Source organism: Artemia franciscana, chromosome 20 (assembly GCF_032884065.1).
Source record: "Artemia franciscana chromosome 20, ASM3288406v1, whole genome shotgun sequence".
Lineage (NCBI taxonomy): Eukaryota > Metazoa > Arthropoda > Branchiopoda > Anostraca > Artemiidae > Artemia > Artemia franciscana.
In genome coordinates, this window is record NC_088882.1 from 31383673 (window position 1) to 31402931 (window position 19259).

The window sequence follows — 19259 nt, forward strand, 5'->3', positions numbered from 1 at the left end:
AGGGATATTAAAAGAGGAAGTGGAAAAAAAACAAGCGAACATGTACAAAACATGGTAACGCCTTTTTCCAATTAATAAGAATAGTGAAACAATCAGGATAATCTGTCTATTTTTGCTTAATGGTGGGGACAATGATTTATCCATATTTGGAGGTAATGCAGCAAACAGGAGATACGATAGGAACGGGCTGGGGAACGGCCCGATTAGGGCGTAATCTCGGTGGGAGTGTCTTTTCGGAAAAATGTGTTCTGTGCCAGGGTCTGTCGTTATAAAAAAAAAATTGGAGGAACAACACACCTCTCCTGTACTCCAGTGTTTCTAATCTAGTTTTCCCTAGAAGGGGAGACCATGGGACTTTAATCTTTGTTCAAAAATATTCGCTATCGCTCTTTTTTTGGATAGATTCAATTTTATCAGACTCTTCCCTTGAAACATCAGGATTTCAAACTGGGTAATCATGTTCGAGGTGTGGTTGGACAAAAGAAGTATACATGCTTTTAGAATGGGACTGGGAATACCAAATTTACCTAGAAGCTTACTTAGATAGATTTACTTAGAGTGATGGATGCATTAGCTTTATGGATGATATTTTTAACTAGGAAATATCATTAGGATATTTCAGGAGGGATAGGATTAAGAAAATGGTGGCGGGTTTTGAGGAAACAGATTGGCATTACCATGGATTTAGAAGAGTTTACTATCATGTCCAAGTTCAATGCATCCTGTGCAATGTCATTGAGGAGGCTCATAGGATCGCTCTTTAATTTTTTTTAGCAAGTTTCAACGAACAAAAAATCATTAGGAAATTCCTGTCTGTCAATGTCGACAGTGAGAGGATTGGAACAGTAACTGAGTTTAACTACTTGTGATCCATTTATACAAAGGAGGCAACCAATTCCACCACAGAAGAATTGATATTAAACTCAGGGACAAGTATTTCAACTATAATATTTTGTGACAAGATCAAATGCTTTTTGGAGATTATTAGAAATTGAATTTATGCACGTATTAGGTTTTCCAAGAGCTTTTCCAATGCTGTTCACAAGATGAACAAGATTATGGGAAGTAGAAGTATGTGTGAGTTTCTGAATTACCTCTGGTCAGTTAGAGATTGGATTTGTTGCTTAAGCTGGTCTGCAAGGAATCCTTCCTTTCCAATAGTGCTTTTCCAATGATGTTCAAAAGATGAACAAGGCAATGGGAAGTAGAAGTATGTTTGAGGTTCCCGAATTGCCTCTGGTCTGTAAGAGTTTGGATTTGCTTAAGCCAGTCTGCTAGGAATTATTCACATGTTTCCGAGAAGAAAGGGGGAGCAGCTTCAAAACCAGTTTTCCATAGGTTTGGAATTTTGGGCATTTTGCTTGCAGGAATTTGCTAATGAAGAGCAAATTGAATCCAATATAATCACTGGCGTCACCAACTAAGAGAAGTCCAGCATTGGAATACTTAAAAATAACAGATTTAACACTTACTGCATCTTATTTCTTTTAAGACGGATATGAAACCCTGTTTCCATATTTGTTTCCTGAATTCCAGACATGTGTTCCAAACCTGTTTCCAGAGTTGATAATCAAGGAGGCACACTCGTGCCTCTATAAAGAGGCGACACACGACAATGTTAAGCGATCTTCGGTTCCAGTGGTCGCAGAGGGATGGGGAGGGATGCATTTCATAGCCCGAGCTCCAACTAAGAAACCTGCAAAATTTCATCCCCCTCCAACTTTTTCTTCATGGGGAAAATCTGGCCGAAAGTTTCGACCCGTCAACCCCAGCCCCCCTTTAACGTTGTCTGATCGGGCTGAAATTCACAAGTTAAGGTCCCCTAGGGCCCAGGAGCTTATCCGCGAAATTTCAGCTCGATCCGATAACTCCTTCCCTATTTTCCAGAAACCACGCATAGCCACTTAAAATTCATGTTCTTTGTTTTTCTAGACGCCTACAGGTCACATCCGACATCGGATCTGGGTGTACGAAGACTCATTCGATGCGGAATTCTCCGAGTAATTTTCCTGGAAAGTTTCGTAGGAAAATCTTATCCCCCCGAAAGTTTCGACCCCCCAACCCCACCCCTCCTTTTAACGTTGTCTGATCGGGCTGAAATTCACAAGTTAAGGTGCCCTACGGCCCAGCAGCTTATCCGCGAAATTTCAGCTCGATCCGATAACTCCTTCCCTGTTTTCCAAAAACCACGCATTAGCTATTTAATTAACACATTTCTCTCCATAAGAGCCCATGTTAATTTGAAATTTTTAAAACTTATTGAGAAGTTATATTTACACACATGTAAGTGTTTAGCTCAGTCGGTAGAGCGTGGGACTTTTAATCCTCTGTTCAAGGGTTCAAGTCCCTTACGGGCGGTTTTTTTTCACAACATCAAAAAAATTTTGATAACACCTGGACAGCTTATCATTTGAGAGATAACAGAATATTAGCTTCTTATGAGCAAAAGAAACATTTCGGTCATTCTATCTATTTTTTTTTCTATTTTATACAATGATTTAAAAGGGGGGGGGGTTCCTCTCCTAATTCCTGTACGAGGAGTACAGGAATTATTAAATTACATCCACCATGGATTGTAGAAAAACGTACAGAATTAATATGAAAAAAATTAAACCTGTACAAAAGAGTCTTTAAAAGCGGGGGGTTTGCCTCTCCTAATAGTCTTCTTATAGTCCTAAGCACCTGGACAGCTTATCAATTGAGAGATAACAGAATATTAGCTTCTTATGAGCAAAAGAAACATTTCGGTCATTCTATCTATTTTTTTTTCTATTTTATACAATGATTTAAAAGGGGGGGGGGTTCCTCTCCTAATTCCTGTACGAGGAGTACAGGAATTATTAAATTACATCCACCATGGATTGTAGAAAAACGTACAGAATTAATATGAAAAAAATTAAACCTGTACAAAAGAGTCTTTAAAAGCGGGGGGTTTGCCTCTCCTAATAGTCTTCTTATAGTCCTAAGCACCTGGACAGCTTATCAATTGAGAGATAACAGATATTAGCTTCTTATGAGCAAAAGAAACATTTCGGTCATTCTATCTATTTTTTTTTCTATTTTATACAATGATTTAAAAGCGGGGGGGCAGCCACCCAAGTTCCTCTCCTAATTCCTGTACGAGGAGTACAGGAATTATTAAATTACATCCACCATGGATTGTAGAAAAACGTACAGAAATAATATGAAAAAAACTTCGTTTTCTTAAAGAGTTAAAGAGGCTGCGTCCCAAAGTCGAACCTTAAAACGTACAGGAATTAGAAGAGGCAGTTGGGGGGCTGCCGCCCCCCAAACCCCCAGCTTTTAAAGACTCTTTTGTACAGGTTTTTTTTTGTGGGGGGACTTCATTGTTACTAATTACTAGTTTCGGCGCAATGGGTCTCCTGTCCTCTTGTGTTTAACATTTTTCGAAGTTATTCCATTATTCATTCATTTCAATTTTTTGTTAATTAAAAGAGGGCCTTTCCGAAGCCAAGAGCGGGGGGTTAGCAAAAAAACAAAAAACCTGTACAAAAGAGTCTTTAAAAGCTGGGGGTTTGGGGGGCGGCAGCCCCCCAACTGCCTCTTCTAATTCCTGTACGTTTTAAGGTTCGACTTTGGGACGCAGCCTCTTTAACTCGTTAAGAAAACGAAGTTTTTTTCATATTATCTCATTGAAAGGGACAGACAAGGGTGTTCAAAGAAAATCACAGGAAACATAAGGTATATTCAAAGGGCAGGCACTTGTTTTTCTTAGTCTCGCAATTCTTCTTTCAATATCCAAAGGACAAATAAAGGGTACAAAATAGTGAAGATCATCAGTTGGTAATTGATAAGACAATACTGGAAGGATTTGGACAACGGAAGCAAGGAACGTTTTAAGGCTATTAGTGGTAACTTCGAGCAGCTCAGGTTACTTAAAATTTAGCTGGTCAAGTCTCTTTCCCCCAACTTTTTGACATGTGATGCCAGTTTTGTTACTGGATTTCAAACAAATCTTTGACCCTTTTTTTGTTGCTGGCTGGAGCAGCTTTACAGATCTCTTTCTAATATTTTTCAGGGTTTATTTTTGCCATCTAAATTACCGCATATGAACAGCTTTAGTTCATTGCTTATTAGTGTCTTTATGGTTTGATTAATTTATTGCTTATCACTGGAATACTTAAAAAAAAAAAATAAAAAAAAAAACTGGGAAAGATATCAACTATCTAGTTTTTAACTTTTACTAGAAAATAATAAAAAAATTCATCAAGATTGTTTAAATTGCAATTGTCCGATCAAGCTTCGGTATTCAATCATGTGCCAAAGTAAAGAAGGTCAGAATTGTTAATAGGGCCCAAGTAAGAGGGAGAGTAGATACCTCCTACCCAATAGGGCAATGCTGAGGGGGAATATAAAAAATATTTATGTGAGAAAAAATAACATCAAGAGCATTTGACTGTAATCGCTGGGTGAATCTACGTTTCATCAACATTTTCGTTTGTTGACTATAATAATATTAATAGAAAGGGGGTGTACCTTCGACCTGATATTTACCCAAAGGATTTCATAATGTTCAGATAAACTTAGGATTGGAATCATAGTGGAGTAAAAACAAAACATCAAAAACAGTCAAAACGTAAAAAAAAAGTAAAAAAAACAAAACGCCACCGCCTTTTTTTCTAAGTGGATGGTTGGGAGGACAGAATTTCATATACTGTGAATAATTTGACTAAGTAAGGGTCCGTTAGTTTAGGTTATTATTAGTCCATGTCACTCCTTACTTACTGTTTGTTACAACGAAATGTTAGACATTGATTAGCAGTTTTCTAGCTTTCCTGTATTCTCAGGTGAATATTCCTTGAATCATTCCTTTTTCCTAATCAAGCTGTATCTGAACTTGTATTTATTCTTTCAGGCTTGTGTTGAATTACGCTACGAAGGAGTCCCTATCAGCATTCAACAGGGATTTGAACTACTATTCAAAGATAAAGAGGAACTGCAAAATTATAGAATATATAGAGAATTAAAACAGTTGGGATATAGAGTTAGACGTTCCCAGGGTAGAAAGAACTTTGGAGAAATCCATCCCCTAAAAGAGAGCAAAATGACCACGAATTCGGTTACTGCTGATGCTGGCTCTGTTACTGCAGTTACTGAAGCACCTAGAGGTGATATTTCTAAAGTAGATTGCAATGATATTGTAGATACAAAAATGGCAGGAATGGTTGAGGATACAATAAATAATGCTGCTGCTGAAACTATCGGAGATACTGATACTTTATATAAACGTAGTGAGAGCTTTGGTGGAATAGATTCAGTAATAATCGATGACGGTGCTTCTAAAAATTATGCTGGACCCTCTTCTGGCAATGATGATGCTGCAGAAATTCTTGACAGCTTGGATGAAAGAGGTGATACTTGCGCTGTGGGAATGTACCCTGAAGAAACTGTCGCTTCTGTAGAGGATGCAAAACAGGGTAAAGGGGCTAATAATCAGATTTTTAGAACAAATGGTGAGAAATCCCAGGAAATTGTTGATGATCTGGCCCCTAAAAATTACGTTGGAGAAAACATAGTTACTGATAATTTTTCAGGACTAAGCAAGAACTTGGATGAAGTGATTAAGGACCTGCCTGATCAAAAATACACCAAAGAAATTATGATGACTCATAATCCTGTAGAAAAAACAGAGACCTTGAGTGATAGACTTGATTATTCCAATCTTGGAATAGGCACAGAAGAAGAAGAGAGTGTTTTAGAAGAGAGTGAAAATTTATGCGAAATAACAGTGGAAACATGTACTAATAATGACTCTCTTGGTGAACAAGTGACTGCAAAGCGTCAGTGTGAAGAGTTGAAGGCCTTATACCAGCCTGTTAGTAAAAAAGCTAGAGGGGAATCTTTGTCCTCTGAAGTACTTTCCTGCACTGATTCGGAAGAAGAATGCATGATACTTGGGGAAGTTGATGGGATATCTCTATCTTCATCTAAATTAGGGACTGGACTCAAAAATGAGAGAGTAGTATCTGTAGAGATTCGCCAAAGTAAAAAACAGTTAGTAAAGCTAACTGACAATCGTGAAGAGCCACCGGGTATTCAACTTGTTGATTACAGTGATAAAGATGAAGCTGCTTCAGATACTGGGAAACACAATAGGGGTCAAACTCTCGTGACTGAAGTTGGAAAGAAGTTGAATGCAAATGAAGTTCTGCTGGTTGATGAAGTGGAACAGTCCAGAAATCTTGAAAGTCACTTCGAGTCAAACGAAAGTGAGGAGTCACAAACTAGTTCTGTTTCTGAGGGAAGCTCTGATGACGAATGTCAAATAATTGAGGAATCGTCAATGCCGTCTTACAGATGCGAAGAGAGAAATAAAGCTGTTTACTCGCAGCAGAGAGAAAATTCCGAAACCAGTAGCCAGAATTTCCGACTTTATAAGGTTAAAGGAGACTTTGATGGGAACAAAAGTCATCATGATGTCATTTTGATTAGTGACGATGAAGAGGGAATGTCCAGTGGTGAAACTAGTGAATCTTATGAAAGTACTCCAAATTTTTTTGGAGCTGATTCTCTTTGGAGTCAGACACAAAGTTGTCATGGATTTTACTCGCCCCCTGGGGGGTCTACTTTTGCATGGAGTTTGGATATTATGCGTGAAGTTGTGAAGAGCTCTTTACCTGAACTAATGCCAAATTTGAATAAACTTGATGATCTCAAAAATGGAATTGAAAGCACGAGCTCTAGTGACAAGGAGGAATTAACAAAGAAATATGACAGTCTTTTATTTAATATGTCAAAGGCAGCGTATAGTAGCTATTCTGCTGCGCTTATTAGGGATTCAGTACCAAAGACGGGATTTTATATTCCCCAGAGTAGAAAGTATAAATGGGACCAATCTATAATGTGGAATAATATACCCCCTGAATTGAAAGCAGAAAAGCTGTTTGTCAAGGCACTCAAGAAGAAAAGAAAATATACACCCTCTGGTCCTAAACGAGATAAACTCATTGAGAATTATGAAAAAGCTCTATATTCTTTTTCCGAAAAAGTTTACCAAGCCTATGTAGAAAGAAAAACGCAGAAAGATTCTGCTAGTCGTTGCCAGAGTTTCCAAAAAAGGATGAACGAGACTCATGCTAAGGGAATAGCTGATGAAATTATCGATTTGACTAGCATAGATGATGAAAAAGAAAGGCTTCTCTCAATGATACCAAATATAGCAAAAGTAGCAAAACTAGTTGTACCTGCCCCAAGGAAAGAATTTATCCCAAGGAATGTTAACGTATGTCATTCATATTATGCTTGGGAAAATAATAAATGTACACCATCAACTTTAGAAGACAGCAAAACAGAATCCAATTTACCACTGCTCGCCAAACCACGAATTCCTCCTTATTTTCCACCACCTGTCCATCCTTTCAAAGTTCAATTAACAGCTGGCATGAGCCAGGCTCCCCCATTTATGCATACATCTGGCATTAATCCATGGGCTGAACCCCGGGTCATACCATTTCAACTACTTTCTTTTGGTTATAATAGCATGCATAGCAGGTACAGATCGCCATTATTTCATAATCCCAGTCCGACTCAACAGTCTCAAAGAAGAAGGAGGAAAAGGCTACGTCGGTTTGACAGGTTTCGATCATTTGAAGGACCCAGTCATCTTAATCAGAATCAAACAGTTGGTGCAGACATAGATGATTGTCTCTCTCCTTCTAACTGTAAGTCAGAGGTTGAATCTAAAGAAATACTTCATGATTTATCAGATGGAATGTCAGAGTCATCTTCTCAAGATGTTAATGCCTTGCTGTCAGAAAATCACGGTAATTCTTTTTTTTTCGATTTTATTAGCTATACACAAGATGAGATATACATCCCTCCCAGAAATGTCAATAAACCTATACCTTACTCTAAAATCGCCCCTCCTCCCTCTCTATAAAAAAAAAACATTACTCTTGCAGAATATTAAAAGGAGAAAACTAAAATAATTATCGTGTAAGTTTTTTTCTGAGCTTGAATCAATAAATAAGTCAACCATACCTAGAACTACTTTTTGTCTAACACTTGAATATGATCAGATTAAAGCTTATATATCGGTGGGCCTCAGTGATTACCATGAATATTAACTGCGGCTTAAAGAATAGACTAGACGTCGTTAATGAACTGCCCCCTTTTTTTCAAGTAGAGAAAGTACCACCTCTAACTCGGGTTCTTTCCAAATTTAATATCAACTATTTGAGATATGTTCATTTACTCTCAGAAAATCACGGTAACTGCTTTTTTTTCTATTTTATTAGCTATACGCAAGGTGATAGATACATCCCTCCAAGGAATGTCTAGAAACCCCATACGCTAAAATACACCCCCATCTCTTTAAAAGCATCCCTGTTGCAAAACGTTAGAAAGGGAAAACCGAAATAATTCTCATATAAGTATTTTCTGAGCTTGAATTAATGTAAAAGTCAACCAAACCTAGAAGTACTTTTTGTCTAACTCTTGAAAATGATCAGATCGAAGCTTATCTGTCGGTATTCCCCAATGACTACCATGGATATTAAGTGTGGCTTGAAGAGTAGACGTTGCTAATGAATTGCCACTTTTTTAAATCAGAGAAAGCACCATATCTAACTCGGGTTGTTTCCAAATTTTGTATCAACTATTGTGAGATATGTCAATTCCAGGATTTGAACTGGAATTAAGATGTGCTACTGAAAGTCCATTTTTTGGTGTTTAAATCAGCCTGTCCCCCTCCCGCAATGTGAGAAATAATATAAGAATCTTGTTTTTGCCATTAAGTGGCTGATACGCACTTGGCAATAATTACTAAGTATTTAACCCTGGCTCATTTTTTTCAGCCCCCCCCCCCTCCATCTGGTTGCGCCTCACACCTTAAGTATTCGTCTATAATGTCCCCATTTTTTTTTTATTGTAGTGTTAAAACAACCACTTACATTTTTTGTGCTTTGGTATTTTGCACCATGCATTTGGTCTTCTTTGGTAAAAACACCCAAATTAAATACTTCGTTAATATTATATTACTCACAACCACCACAGCTAGGGTTTTGAGTTTGGGGGGAGGTATAAATAATGTGCCAATAAATGCTGACATATAAGCTGAATTAAACTAATAACATATGCTAAATTGCAGGGTGGAATTTCGAGGTGGGAGTTCCCCCTTCAGCTGCACCTCTGTTCACAACAAGCCAAAAAGGCCCCCTTCACTGAAATTACGACGGTATAAGATAGACGAAATTCAAGCAACTGTGAATAATTTTATGAATAAATGCTTTATTCTTTGCCACTGAGGCAATAAGTTGTTATAGAAGATCAAATGGATGATAATTTCGATGATCTTATCGACTACTCGTTAGTATTGGCGTAATTTGGTGGAAGAAAAGATGCAATTGAGCCCCAAAGCCTCTATTGAGGGAAGGGAACATTTCCCTTCCATGTCTGGTCCACGTTTTATCATCTATTTTCGTTTGTACTGCAAATAGTACAAAAATAAAAAGACTGAAAACGGAAACATTTAAAGCGCCTGACAAACATAATTTTTTCGGCGCCGATTTCAGCAGCTAAGCGGGCAGACGTTATCGGTGCAAAAAACAGTGCCTTTTGCGCGAAATTTTCAAAACTAACATGGACATATATAGTCAACTGCAGTTTATCCATAGTTGCATGAATGATCTCAACTTAGTTCTTTTGACATTTCTACTGAAATGATTGAAACATCTCAGGAGGAATATTTTTTTTTTTTTATAATTGCGATGAAATTTCGCGCCGCTATTGAAAATCAGCACCGAAAACTAGAAAATTTTTCAAACTCGAATTGCTGCAGTTTTCTCTGCAATTCGGTGCTTATTCGGCAAATTGGTGGTCGAATGTGTCTCCGGCGCTAAAAGACTTACTGAAGAAATTGTAGGCCTATTTACTGTGGGAAGCAAATGAATAATGAAAGGTTTCCTTAAAATTTCTCGGTCAAACATTATACACCGGGTTGCTAATGGCTTATTGGGGTGTACTATGCTTCATGTGCTTTGTAGGAATGTACTTATTGTGCCCTTGAATTATGAAAGTTAATTCTTTTGGAGCGAAAGCCGATTAAACGGCTAAAATAATAATTCAATTTTTTTTCAGTGTTTAATCTTGTATTCTGGTGCTTTATTTAGTTTGAAATTGTTGGCAGTTTCGGTTCCTTGATATTATCCTTTTTTTCGAAGAATTTGGTCACTTTTTGAATGAAAAAGTTTTTACCCAAAAGCTGAATCACTTAATTACTTGATAGGTCAAAGATTTAAGATTAGCATGAAATCCACGTCATCGCAATAAAACCAAGATGGCCTCACTAAGCCTTTTAGTCTTCACTTAATGTTGTTATTAATTGGTTTTCAAACTATTATCAGTTTTTTCAAAGGTCTTTTAAATGTGAGGTAGGGGAACTTTTTTTCAAGTTTTTTTTAAACAAAATATAAGCTTTTTTTCCTTAGACACATTTTAGCTCTAACCATACCTAAAAGCCACGGTCTTCTAAGATTTTGCTTTTGGCTGGTTATGAAGCTATTGGGTATGTTCTGTGGATGAATGATGACAAATCGCCTTTTCGGCCCACTGTTAAGGGCTAAACGGAAAGCAGGTCGTCCACGGTTGGGGTGGGAGGATGTCATAAAGAAAGATTTAAGGGAAGTGGGAACTTCCTGGGAGGGTGTACAGAGGGAGGCTTTGGATAGATTGGGATTGAGGAGGAGCGTGCATATCTATATTGGCCTCAGGTGGCTTGGTGCTGCAGTATCTGGTTAGTAGTAATAGCAGTGATTACTCCTCTATTTTTGTATTTGTGACTGAAATAAAATATGATATTAATAATGGTAAAACTGGTAAAGGCTCTGGTGAAGGAGAATCCCCTAATTGTCAGTTTCGATTTGCTTAAAATAGTTACCATACTATGCAAATGAAATTATTAAGAATTACCAATAATTAAATGGAAGATTGTGGTCCAAAAATACACTTGCTTTATTTTTAACATCCTGAGAAACGAACATTCGTTTTACGAGAAACGTAAAACGAACAAAAATTACCACAAAAGCCACAATTATCAGAGACCCCACAAATCCTTCAAAGGCCATAAGCTATATATGGGTAAATTAATGAATAATAAAGTGTAAGAAGAATCCTCTGAGGCAGGAAATGTTTAAAAAGTCGAATGAAAACAAAACACATTTTGAACAATATATTATAAAAAAATTTGCAGCTTGAGATTTTTTTTAATTTATTTGGGAAAAACCCAAATCGGCTTCCTAAAAATTTGTTTTTGCTTCCTAAAAGAACCTAGGAAATTGCTAAATATTTGCTTATTCTGGCTTAAACCCGTTTTTGCTAAGAAACCGAATCGGGTTCCAAAAGCTTTTTTTTAGGCTCCTAAGAAAAACTTTGGAAGCATTATATTATTATAGCACCAAGTATTATATTATTTCTTTTTTAATAATAAGGAAAGCTTCCAAAAAGGAAGCTTTTATTCATTTGTAAAAATATTGTTTTGCTGGCCAGATAGATGATATTTTTTACTCGCAGAACATGATATTTTGAAACATAGGTCGTTCCTGGATGTCTGGGACGAAAAGGAAGGTTCTAAAGAATATGCGAGGGAGAGGATAAAGAGTGGAGCTTCGAATATATCAGGGTGAAGAGGAGCCCTCTTCAGCTTTGTTGGCCTCAGGGGACCTAGTGTTTTCGTGAGTTGTTAGCAGTAGTAGTCAAAACAAATGTCTTGTGTAATAACGCATATGACCGAATTAAAAATACTTTCTCCCTATTTAAAACATTGTTAATCAGGGAAGGCTCACATCAACAATAAAAAAAAATATGTGCTTATTGAGATCTTTCTTTTATTCTGGGCAATGCTATATAAGTTGCCTTACTGATTTAAGCATTATTTTCCTGTTATAGGTGCTCCAAAATTGACATGGAAAAACTATAAGGGAAAGAAGGGATGTGCTCAAGTAAAAAATGAAGATCCATCTTTAGCTTCAGAAATGGACGATGATGTTCTTGTCTCCAGTGACGATAGCACCAGTGTTTGTAAGTGAATTGGTTTTATATAGACATCCACGGATACAAATATTAGTTAAAAAAATCTGTATGTTTAGGATTTGAACTTATTTTCGCGTATATTCTAAGACTTAACTTTTGCTCAGGCCTTTGGCCCTTGCAAATATAGCATGAGAACATCGCCCTTTTATCCCTCGCTAGGATATGGCTTGAGTTTTTACCATATCCGGTTTCTGTTTCCTGTTCGTCGTTGATTCCTTTTCATTTGGTCTTTATTTCCCTGTCAGCTGCTTGTCTTCTATTTTCTGACTATATCTTTTTTACTACCTTGTGTACATAATTATCCCTGTTGTTAATTTTTTATTACTACTTAACACATATTGATACGGAAATTTTATGTTAAACAAATGAAAATATATGTATTCAGGTGTGATTTTGATAATATATCCAGTGTATGAAAAATAAAATTTGAAGTTTGATAGCCTAATTCTCCAAAATGGTTCCAAAATTTGTGCAAGAGTTTTGTGCGGATGAATTCCTAAATTTACGCTTATCAGTCCAGTTGTTTTCGCATAGCTTTTTTTGTGTCCCAAAAAAAAAAATCTGTTGCTTTCTATAAAAAACAAACGTATCCTTGCACTAATGTTGTTCAATAATATTTACAAACATCGTAGTGTAGTCAAGATTTTTTTCATGTGGAATTTAGCAAATTTTGCAAAAAAAAAATTTTCTGTTTTATTTAAATTTTTGTAAGCTTTTTAACAAATTTGAAGGTAAACTAATCAGTTAATATTATACTCGCGCTTTTATCGATTTTCAAGACTGAAAATATTTTGGAGTTCTTAGGTTCAATACATGAGAGATTGTTTATCGAAAAACATAGGAAACAAAACGAAAATGGCTGCCCTGAAAAAAACTTACACAAGCTATTTTTTACATTGATTCTAACATTTTTATTCTTGGAAACTACGCTTTTCTGTTTTATTTTGATTTTGTTAAGCTTTTGAGTTTCTCAAATGACCTTTCCCTTTTGATATACTGTCAGTTAGTGATCCCCACTTCTTTGCCTGTATCCTTCTATGAAAGTTTATTTCATTTTTTAGGTTCAATATATGACAAAATATCAATCATTAAAAATGTAGGAAAACCAGCTAAAAATGGCAGCCATGAAAATATTAGTTCAACCTTTGATATTTTCTCTCCTGAAGTTAAATACAGAAAGTCAAGCCTAGATCCTCCAACTCACCGTCTGTCCATCTCTAGGTAGGTTTTTCCAATTAATGATTCTACGAAAAAAATAGTTTATATACTGTAATATTACAGTTATCAACACATAACAACGTTGTTTTGATCTTAAATAGAGATTGTCTGGCATTAGTCTATTAAAATTCAAGAAGCAAATTTGATTGGAACCAATTTTCCAATGGGTTCGTCATTTAAAACGAAGGGACTTAAAAAAAAAAAACTTAAAAAATACAAAAAACAATACTATGCCCCAACAGAGAGCATAGCTCGTAAGGATGGGACAGTGCAAAAACATAGAAAAAACATCAACATCTCATCATAATAATTATTCCAAAATTTAATACGGCAAAAGACAAACAAAATAGAAAAAAAAAACTTATAAAAGAGAAGTAACAAGGATAGGTAAATAAATAAAAATTGGCAGGAGGGGCGTTAAAGGCCAACCCAGACACAGGGACACAAAAACAAAACACACAAATAAGAAGATCAAGTAGTTTAATTTTCCATCATCAATGGTGAATAATCAAAGTTTTAGCAAACAATCTTTAATATTTGCTTTTTTAAATTTAGCTGAGAGTTTTAGGATGGATCAAACATAATTTTATCATTCAGCTTATACTTGTTAGCAATGAAGGGTATTTGGTACCTAATCAAAAACTTTGACCTTTCAGAACTTACAAAAGGAATTCGGTACATCCCAGACCTCCGACAATCCGAACGAGGAAAAAGAAACAAGATATATATATGTGGCAAAAATTAACATCATTTTATAGTTTTGTTTTAGTCTGTTTGCTAAGTTTTCATATAGATTGCTAGCCTATTTTGACCTTAAGACTTAGAAAGATATGCTATTGCAGTGCACGTGTTGGAGATTTTGAAGATTCAAAACTCTTGCATAAACAGTCTTTCCAGCTAATTTTTATTAGTCCAAAGCAGATGTTACTTTCTGGTAATCTCAATCAACTATAACAAGTTGGTTTGGCTGTGGGCCTGCATCCCATATTTCAAACTGAGTGTAAAAAAAAAAAGAAATAAAAAAAAAGCATACTGACCAATGGTCTGCGTTGAGCAGGTTATTTCCTGATTCAATGCCTTCGACTGAGACTGCAATACGTGGCTGAGGGCAAATAATCCCACGCCTCCCGTGCTTTTCCCCAGATTTTTCCAGGTACCTTTTAGAGCTGGGTTGACTGTGGCTAAGCTTACAGAGTCACACCATTGACCCCTGTTCCAAAGCAATTAACTAGCGACACCAAGACTCCAATTCTTGACCTCTGGATTTCAAGTATGAAGCGCTAACCACTCGGCTAGGACGACGGAGTGTATCTCATGGGAAAATAAATCTAACCTGAAACATTAAGATTGAGCCTTGGCTGAACCCCCCGAATAATGATAGCACCAGTCCACCCAACGAGACGATCAACAAAAGCGATTAAAATGCTGCATTTTAATTTTTGAAATGTAGGAAGGATGTCTTTAAGTGTTGCGCAAGTACAGAAAGTGATGGAAGGATACCACCTATACTTGGTAGCGTTGGTGTAAGAGTACTAAACTGGTTAAGGAATAAAAAAGCTATGCTGGACATAAAATTATGTACAATGTACCAGCAAATAAGCGAGAAGTCGGAGTTGCAGTGATGATGCCAAAATAGTCCTACTTGTCCCTCCAGGAATGGGCACCTGTGTCCCCGGGAGTTAGTGGAGGAATTCTGGAACACTTGGTAAACTATCAGTTGCTGTATGCTACGCCCCTAAAAATCTAGCCACTGATTTAAAAATACGACTTTGGCTGATCATTTTAAGCCGTAGCTAAATATACAACAAGTCGTAATATTATGTGCTTCATTGGCGACTTTAATGATAAAGCAGGAAATGGCAGATCCTTCGGCTCACAAGCTCTAGTCCAACCTGTCTAGGTCAAAGAAACAAAAACAGGGATTTTCTTATTAATTTTACCCTTTTGAATGACCTTGTAATTGGTGGATCTCTCTCCTCTCACAGAGATGTGCACAAGTAGTCATGAATATCGCCAGATGGAATGACCCAAAATCAGATTGATCACTTTCTCATTACTTTCAACAAAAATTGGTTATCGAACTAACAAAATGTTTGGACCTTCAGAGGAACTGGCAGATCATATCATAGGCTTATGATAGCCAAGTTTTACCTAAATATGAAGAAGATATGCCACAAAATGAAAATCCCCAACCATGTTGTTTTACTCTGAGAAACTCATGAGACAGGATATTAAAAACCCTATCTATCCTAGAAGAATGTGAATGTTGAACGCTGTTGTAAGCTATGAAGCAATGCTTCTACAAAACAACTAAGTCAAATTTTAGCTCCAGTTGTAGCCTAAATGGCCAGTGGTCGCTGGAACAGACGTGAATTTTAATTGAAGTAAGAAAATGGATGAGACTGCCTATCCTCCAACAAGAAGTACTTGTTCGTTTGTTTTCTAAAATGAACAGTGTAGAGCTCTTAAAAAGGTGTTAGAAAAGTGTCTGAGCTGATAAACGAAATTTTTCACAGCGCGAAGCACTACAGGCAAAAGATTCAAAAATTAAAGAAACTCTAGATTTTTGTACAGAATCGCCTATATCATCCAGAGAAACGACTGACAAATAGAGACAGCACTGTTAGAGACCCATTGGGGGAGTAGGTGACAGAACTGATTGCAGTCAATAAAGTATGGGCAAATCACTTTGAAAATTTACTGAACGGAATTCCCCAAACAAGCCCCTGACGTTTCCTCAAATATCACCACAGACTCTTCTTCTTCCAATGAGATCCAAGAAGCAGGAAATAAACTGAAAAGAGGATAATCACAAGAATTGAACGATATATCTGGAGGGATGGTTAAGGCCTCAATATCCTCATGCATTTGCCTCTTTACTCTTCACTTAGATTTATACAATGGCCAGAGTACCATCGGACTGGAAATGCTGCACACAGATGAGGATACTTAAAAAAAGATCTTACCGTTGCAGGCACCAGATGGGTTATAAGCCTATTCTCAATACCTGGAAAGATGCTTTCTCATATTATCCTCTATAGATAAAGATAACTCGATCAATACTTCCAAAATGAATAGTAAGGCTTCTGGTTAAACCGCTCATGCGTGGACCTTATTTTCGCGCTATTGCTTATAACTAAAGAAAGCAGTTGGTGGCGTTTAAAGATACTTATTATCTGTGTTGAGTTTGAGAAGGCCTTCGACCCCGTAGATTATGAAAGTCTAATAAAGGTTTTCATCCATTATGGATAAAGGATTATAAATATAGGAACGATTGTTTTTGTCATGTGTGAGGGTTGCGAACATTGCGTCAGGACACTGGAGGTCCAAATCCGTTTCTTCCCATCCTGTCCAGTGTAAGAAAGGATGTGTTCTAGCACTAATACATATTGCTATAATATCCATTATATCCTGCAGAATGCGGAAGCAGATGACATCTGATTAAACCACGGCGTCCAAGTCAACGATATGTATTTTGTAGACGGCATAGCAATGCTTGAGTCAAGCAAAAAAAGGATTTGGGAACTATTAGATGAATTAATGGTGATGGTTCCCCATCTTGGTCCGTGTATGAATGCAGAGAACATTCTCGCTGTCCCTTATATGTGGTGAGCTGGATGATGTAAGAAGCTGTTTATTTAAAATGTCTAGAAGGTACCATCGAGATCCTTGGCACTATAGTGGAAGGAGAACTCATCAGAATAGGACAGCACCTTCAACACAGTACGTTTGACACGGAAATCTCACAAATTGTCTGTGCCTAAAGCAACACTTTCTTTTAACAGCAATGTTGTGCCTGTGCCACTTTTACGGCACTTAAACATGACAATTGAAGCAAGACCAAAAGCGGAAAATCCTAGTTTTAAAAAGTTCGATCGTCTACAGAACATCAAACGTCCATTGGTCACAGAAGACGACAAACCAGTCTATCCATGAAATGACGCGATAACCTTAAGTGACCACCATCATCAGAGTTCGACGGCTTAGATATTTGGGACATGTCCTCCGTATGAACGACCGCTTTGAACGTATGAACGACCCAAAAGCCGCTTTACGTTGCTCACCACCTGAAGGTCTAGCTGGGAAAGACCCAAAAATACACTGCGCTGAACCTGCCTACGGGGTCTATCCAACCTTAACACCTATGTTCAACCAGAATGTAAAAACATCACTGAAGTATCAAATCCCAGGGATGACTGATGACCTTTCCTTGATATACCGGGGTGGCTCACGGGGCACAAGCTGTCCTAAAGTCTAAGAACTAATCAATAGCATGTCCAGAATAAATTATTTTAAGTGTTAATAATAAAATGCTGGCGAAATTGTGACGTGCTGATAGCAGGTACACTACTTTTTGCATTTATTTCTGTCTTTTTTTTTAATTCTGGCTCGTAAGTCAAAATATTGTTTGACGAAGACGATCGTCATGATTTCATACGAAAGCATTGTATAGGAGACAATAAAAAGAGGGCATAGTTCATAGAAAAAAAAAATCTAGGAGAAAATAACAATGGGATATAGTATATATAGTTTTAGACTATTTTAGCGGTAGAAGAATTCAAAAATGAACGAAGCGCTTCCTTTGTTGATGGTAGAAAAACATTTTGAATCTGGGTTTAAGCTTGCCCCTGATTTGCCCATGTACCCATTTAGAATTGGGTCGACTCTAGCTAACTTTAAAGAGTTACGCCACTAACCCCTGTTCCAAACCAAATTACCAGTTACTCCACGGATCGAACCCTCATCCTCGCGGATAAAGGATTTTAAGTCTAGTATAATGAGTCTATGTAAACGAATAAAAATACAGTGGTTATCAATGGTGTTCGTTTTATCATCCCTGATGACTTTTTTCCCGCTTTTGCATTTTCTCTTTAGGCGGTAACTTGTGTATAACTCAAATTCTAATTTTTTATTATTTTTTTAGGAGTTCGCAAATGCCTAATGGAAATAACTTACAAGAATTTCTATGGCTATGTGGAGAGCAAACAAAATCAATAATTTCGGCACCACTTTCGTCTAATTTGTATTTTCAAGTGTCTCAAGTGGAAATCCCTGACTTATTAAATTTAAGTGACCCAAGTTAATCCTTTTTTAGGGGGGGAGGGGTAAAGCTCTTCAATGTCCAAGATTTGACAGCTATCCAAACCAATGATTTAAAAGCTGACCTTTTGAACTGGTATTGTAAGCATATTTCTCTGTTCTCAAGTTTACATTTGACAATGCAGCTCACAGTCCCATTGTGTGGTTTAATTGAAAGACAGTAACAAAATGGTTCATGGTTCTAGCACCTCTTGAGCCCTGGGCAAAATCTTGATTAGCAACCTGCCCGTGTCTCTCACAAAATTTTCAGGCCAAATTTTAACCAAATTTTATTTTTTTTACAAAATTATTTTAACTACGACCTCTAATTTATTTTAATATAAAATAAAATTCAAAAATTACAAAACGATTATGACATAATCGTTTATAAGATATTGCATATAATCGTTTATACGATAATATACACATACGATAGTGTATGAATCATATAAAATCTTATAAACCAATAAACGAAAAATAAACAAAAGAAATAATTAACCTGCATAAACATTTTATTTTAATATAAAATAGAATGTCAAAAATTACAAAACGACTATAACCGATAGTGCACCAAAAATATCTGCGCCCGTTGCCAGTGCCCCCTCTGTCCCTCGCCTAAAAGTGCCTCTGATCTGTCATTTTTAATTTTTCATTCGTGTCAATCTCTTCATTCTTGGAATAATATCTTGCGTGAGAAACATGTGGCTGCTTTCCTTCAATTATGGTTGGAAATTAAGATAACTGTCAAACTAAAAAAAAATTACATGGCTAATTCCTTAGAAACATGAATTGATGATTCAACAACATTGTTTTAAAATTCGAGTCGTAAATTCGTGTTTTACCAGGTTAAATAGCTTTGCCTATATAGGACAATTAAAAAGGGGTCTCAGAGTTGCCAGTCCTTCAAAAGGTGA

General features: G+C 36.7%; 1 protein-coding gene across 2 annotated transcripts in view; it reads left to right on the forward strand.

Moving 5' to 3' along the window:
* The window catches only part of LOC136040112 (uncharacterized), a 35169-nt gene extending 16351 nt beyond the window's left edge, over nucleotides 1-18818 (forward strand). The window contains exons 4-7 of one of the 2 annotated variants that reach the window (XM_065724208.1): nucleotides 4877-7784; nucleotides 11905-12036; nucleotides 13110-13269; nucleotides 18191-18487. In XM_065724208.1, coding sequence (XP_065580280.1) covers nucleotides 4877-7784; nucleotides 11905-12036; nucleotides 13110-13269; nucleotides 18191-18350 — 3360 coding nt within the window. In that variant the 3' untranslated portion in view covers nucleotides 18351-18487. Of the gene's footprint in view, nucleotides 1-4876; nucleotides 7785-11904; nucleotides 12037-13109; nucleotides 13270-18190 lie in introns of both variants that reach the window. The other variant, XM_065724206.1, reaches the window with a different exon arrangement.
* Nucleotides 18819-19259: the final 441 nt, after the last annotated feature.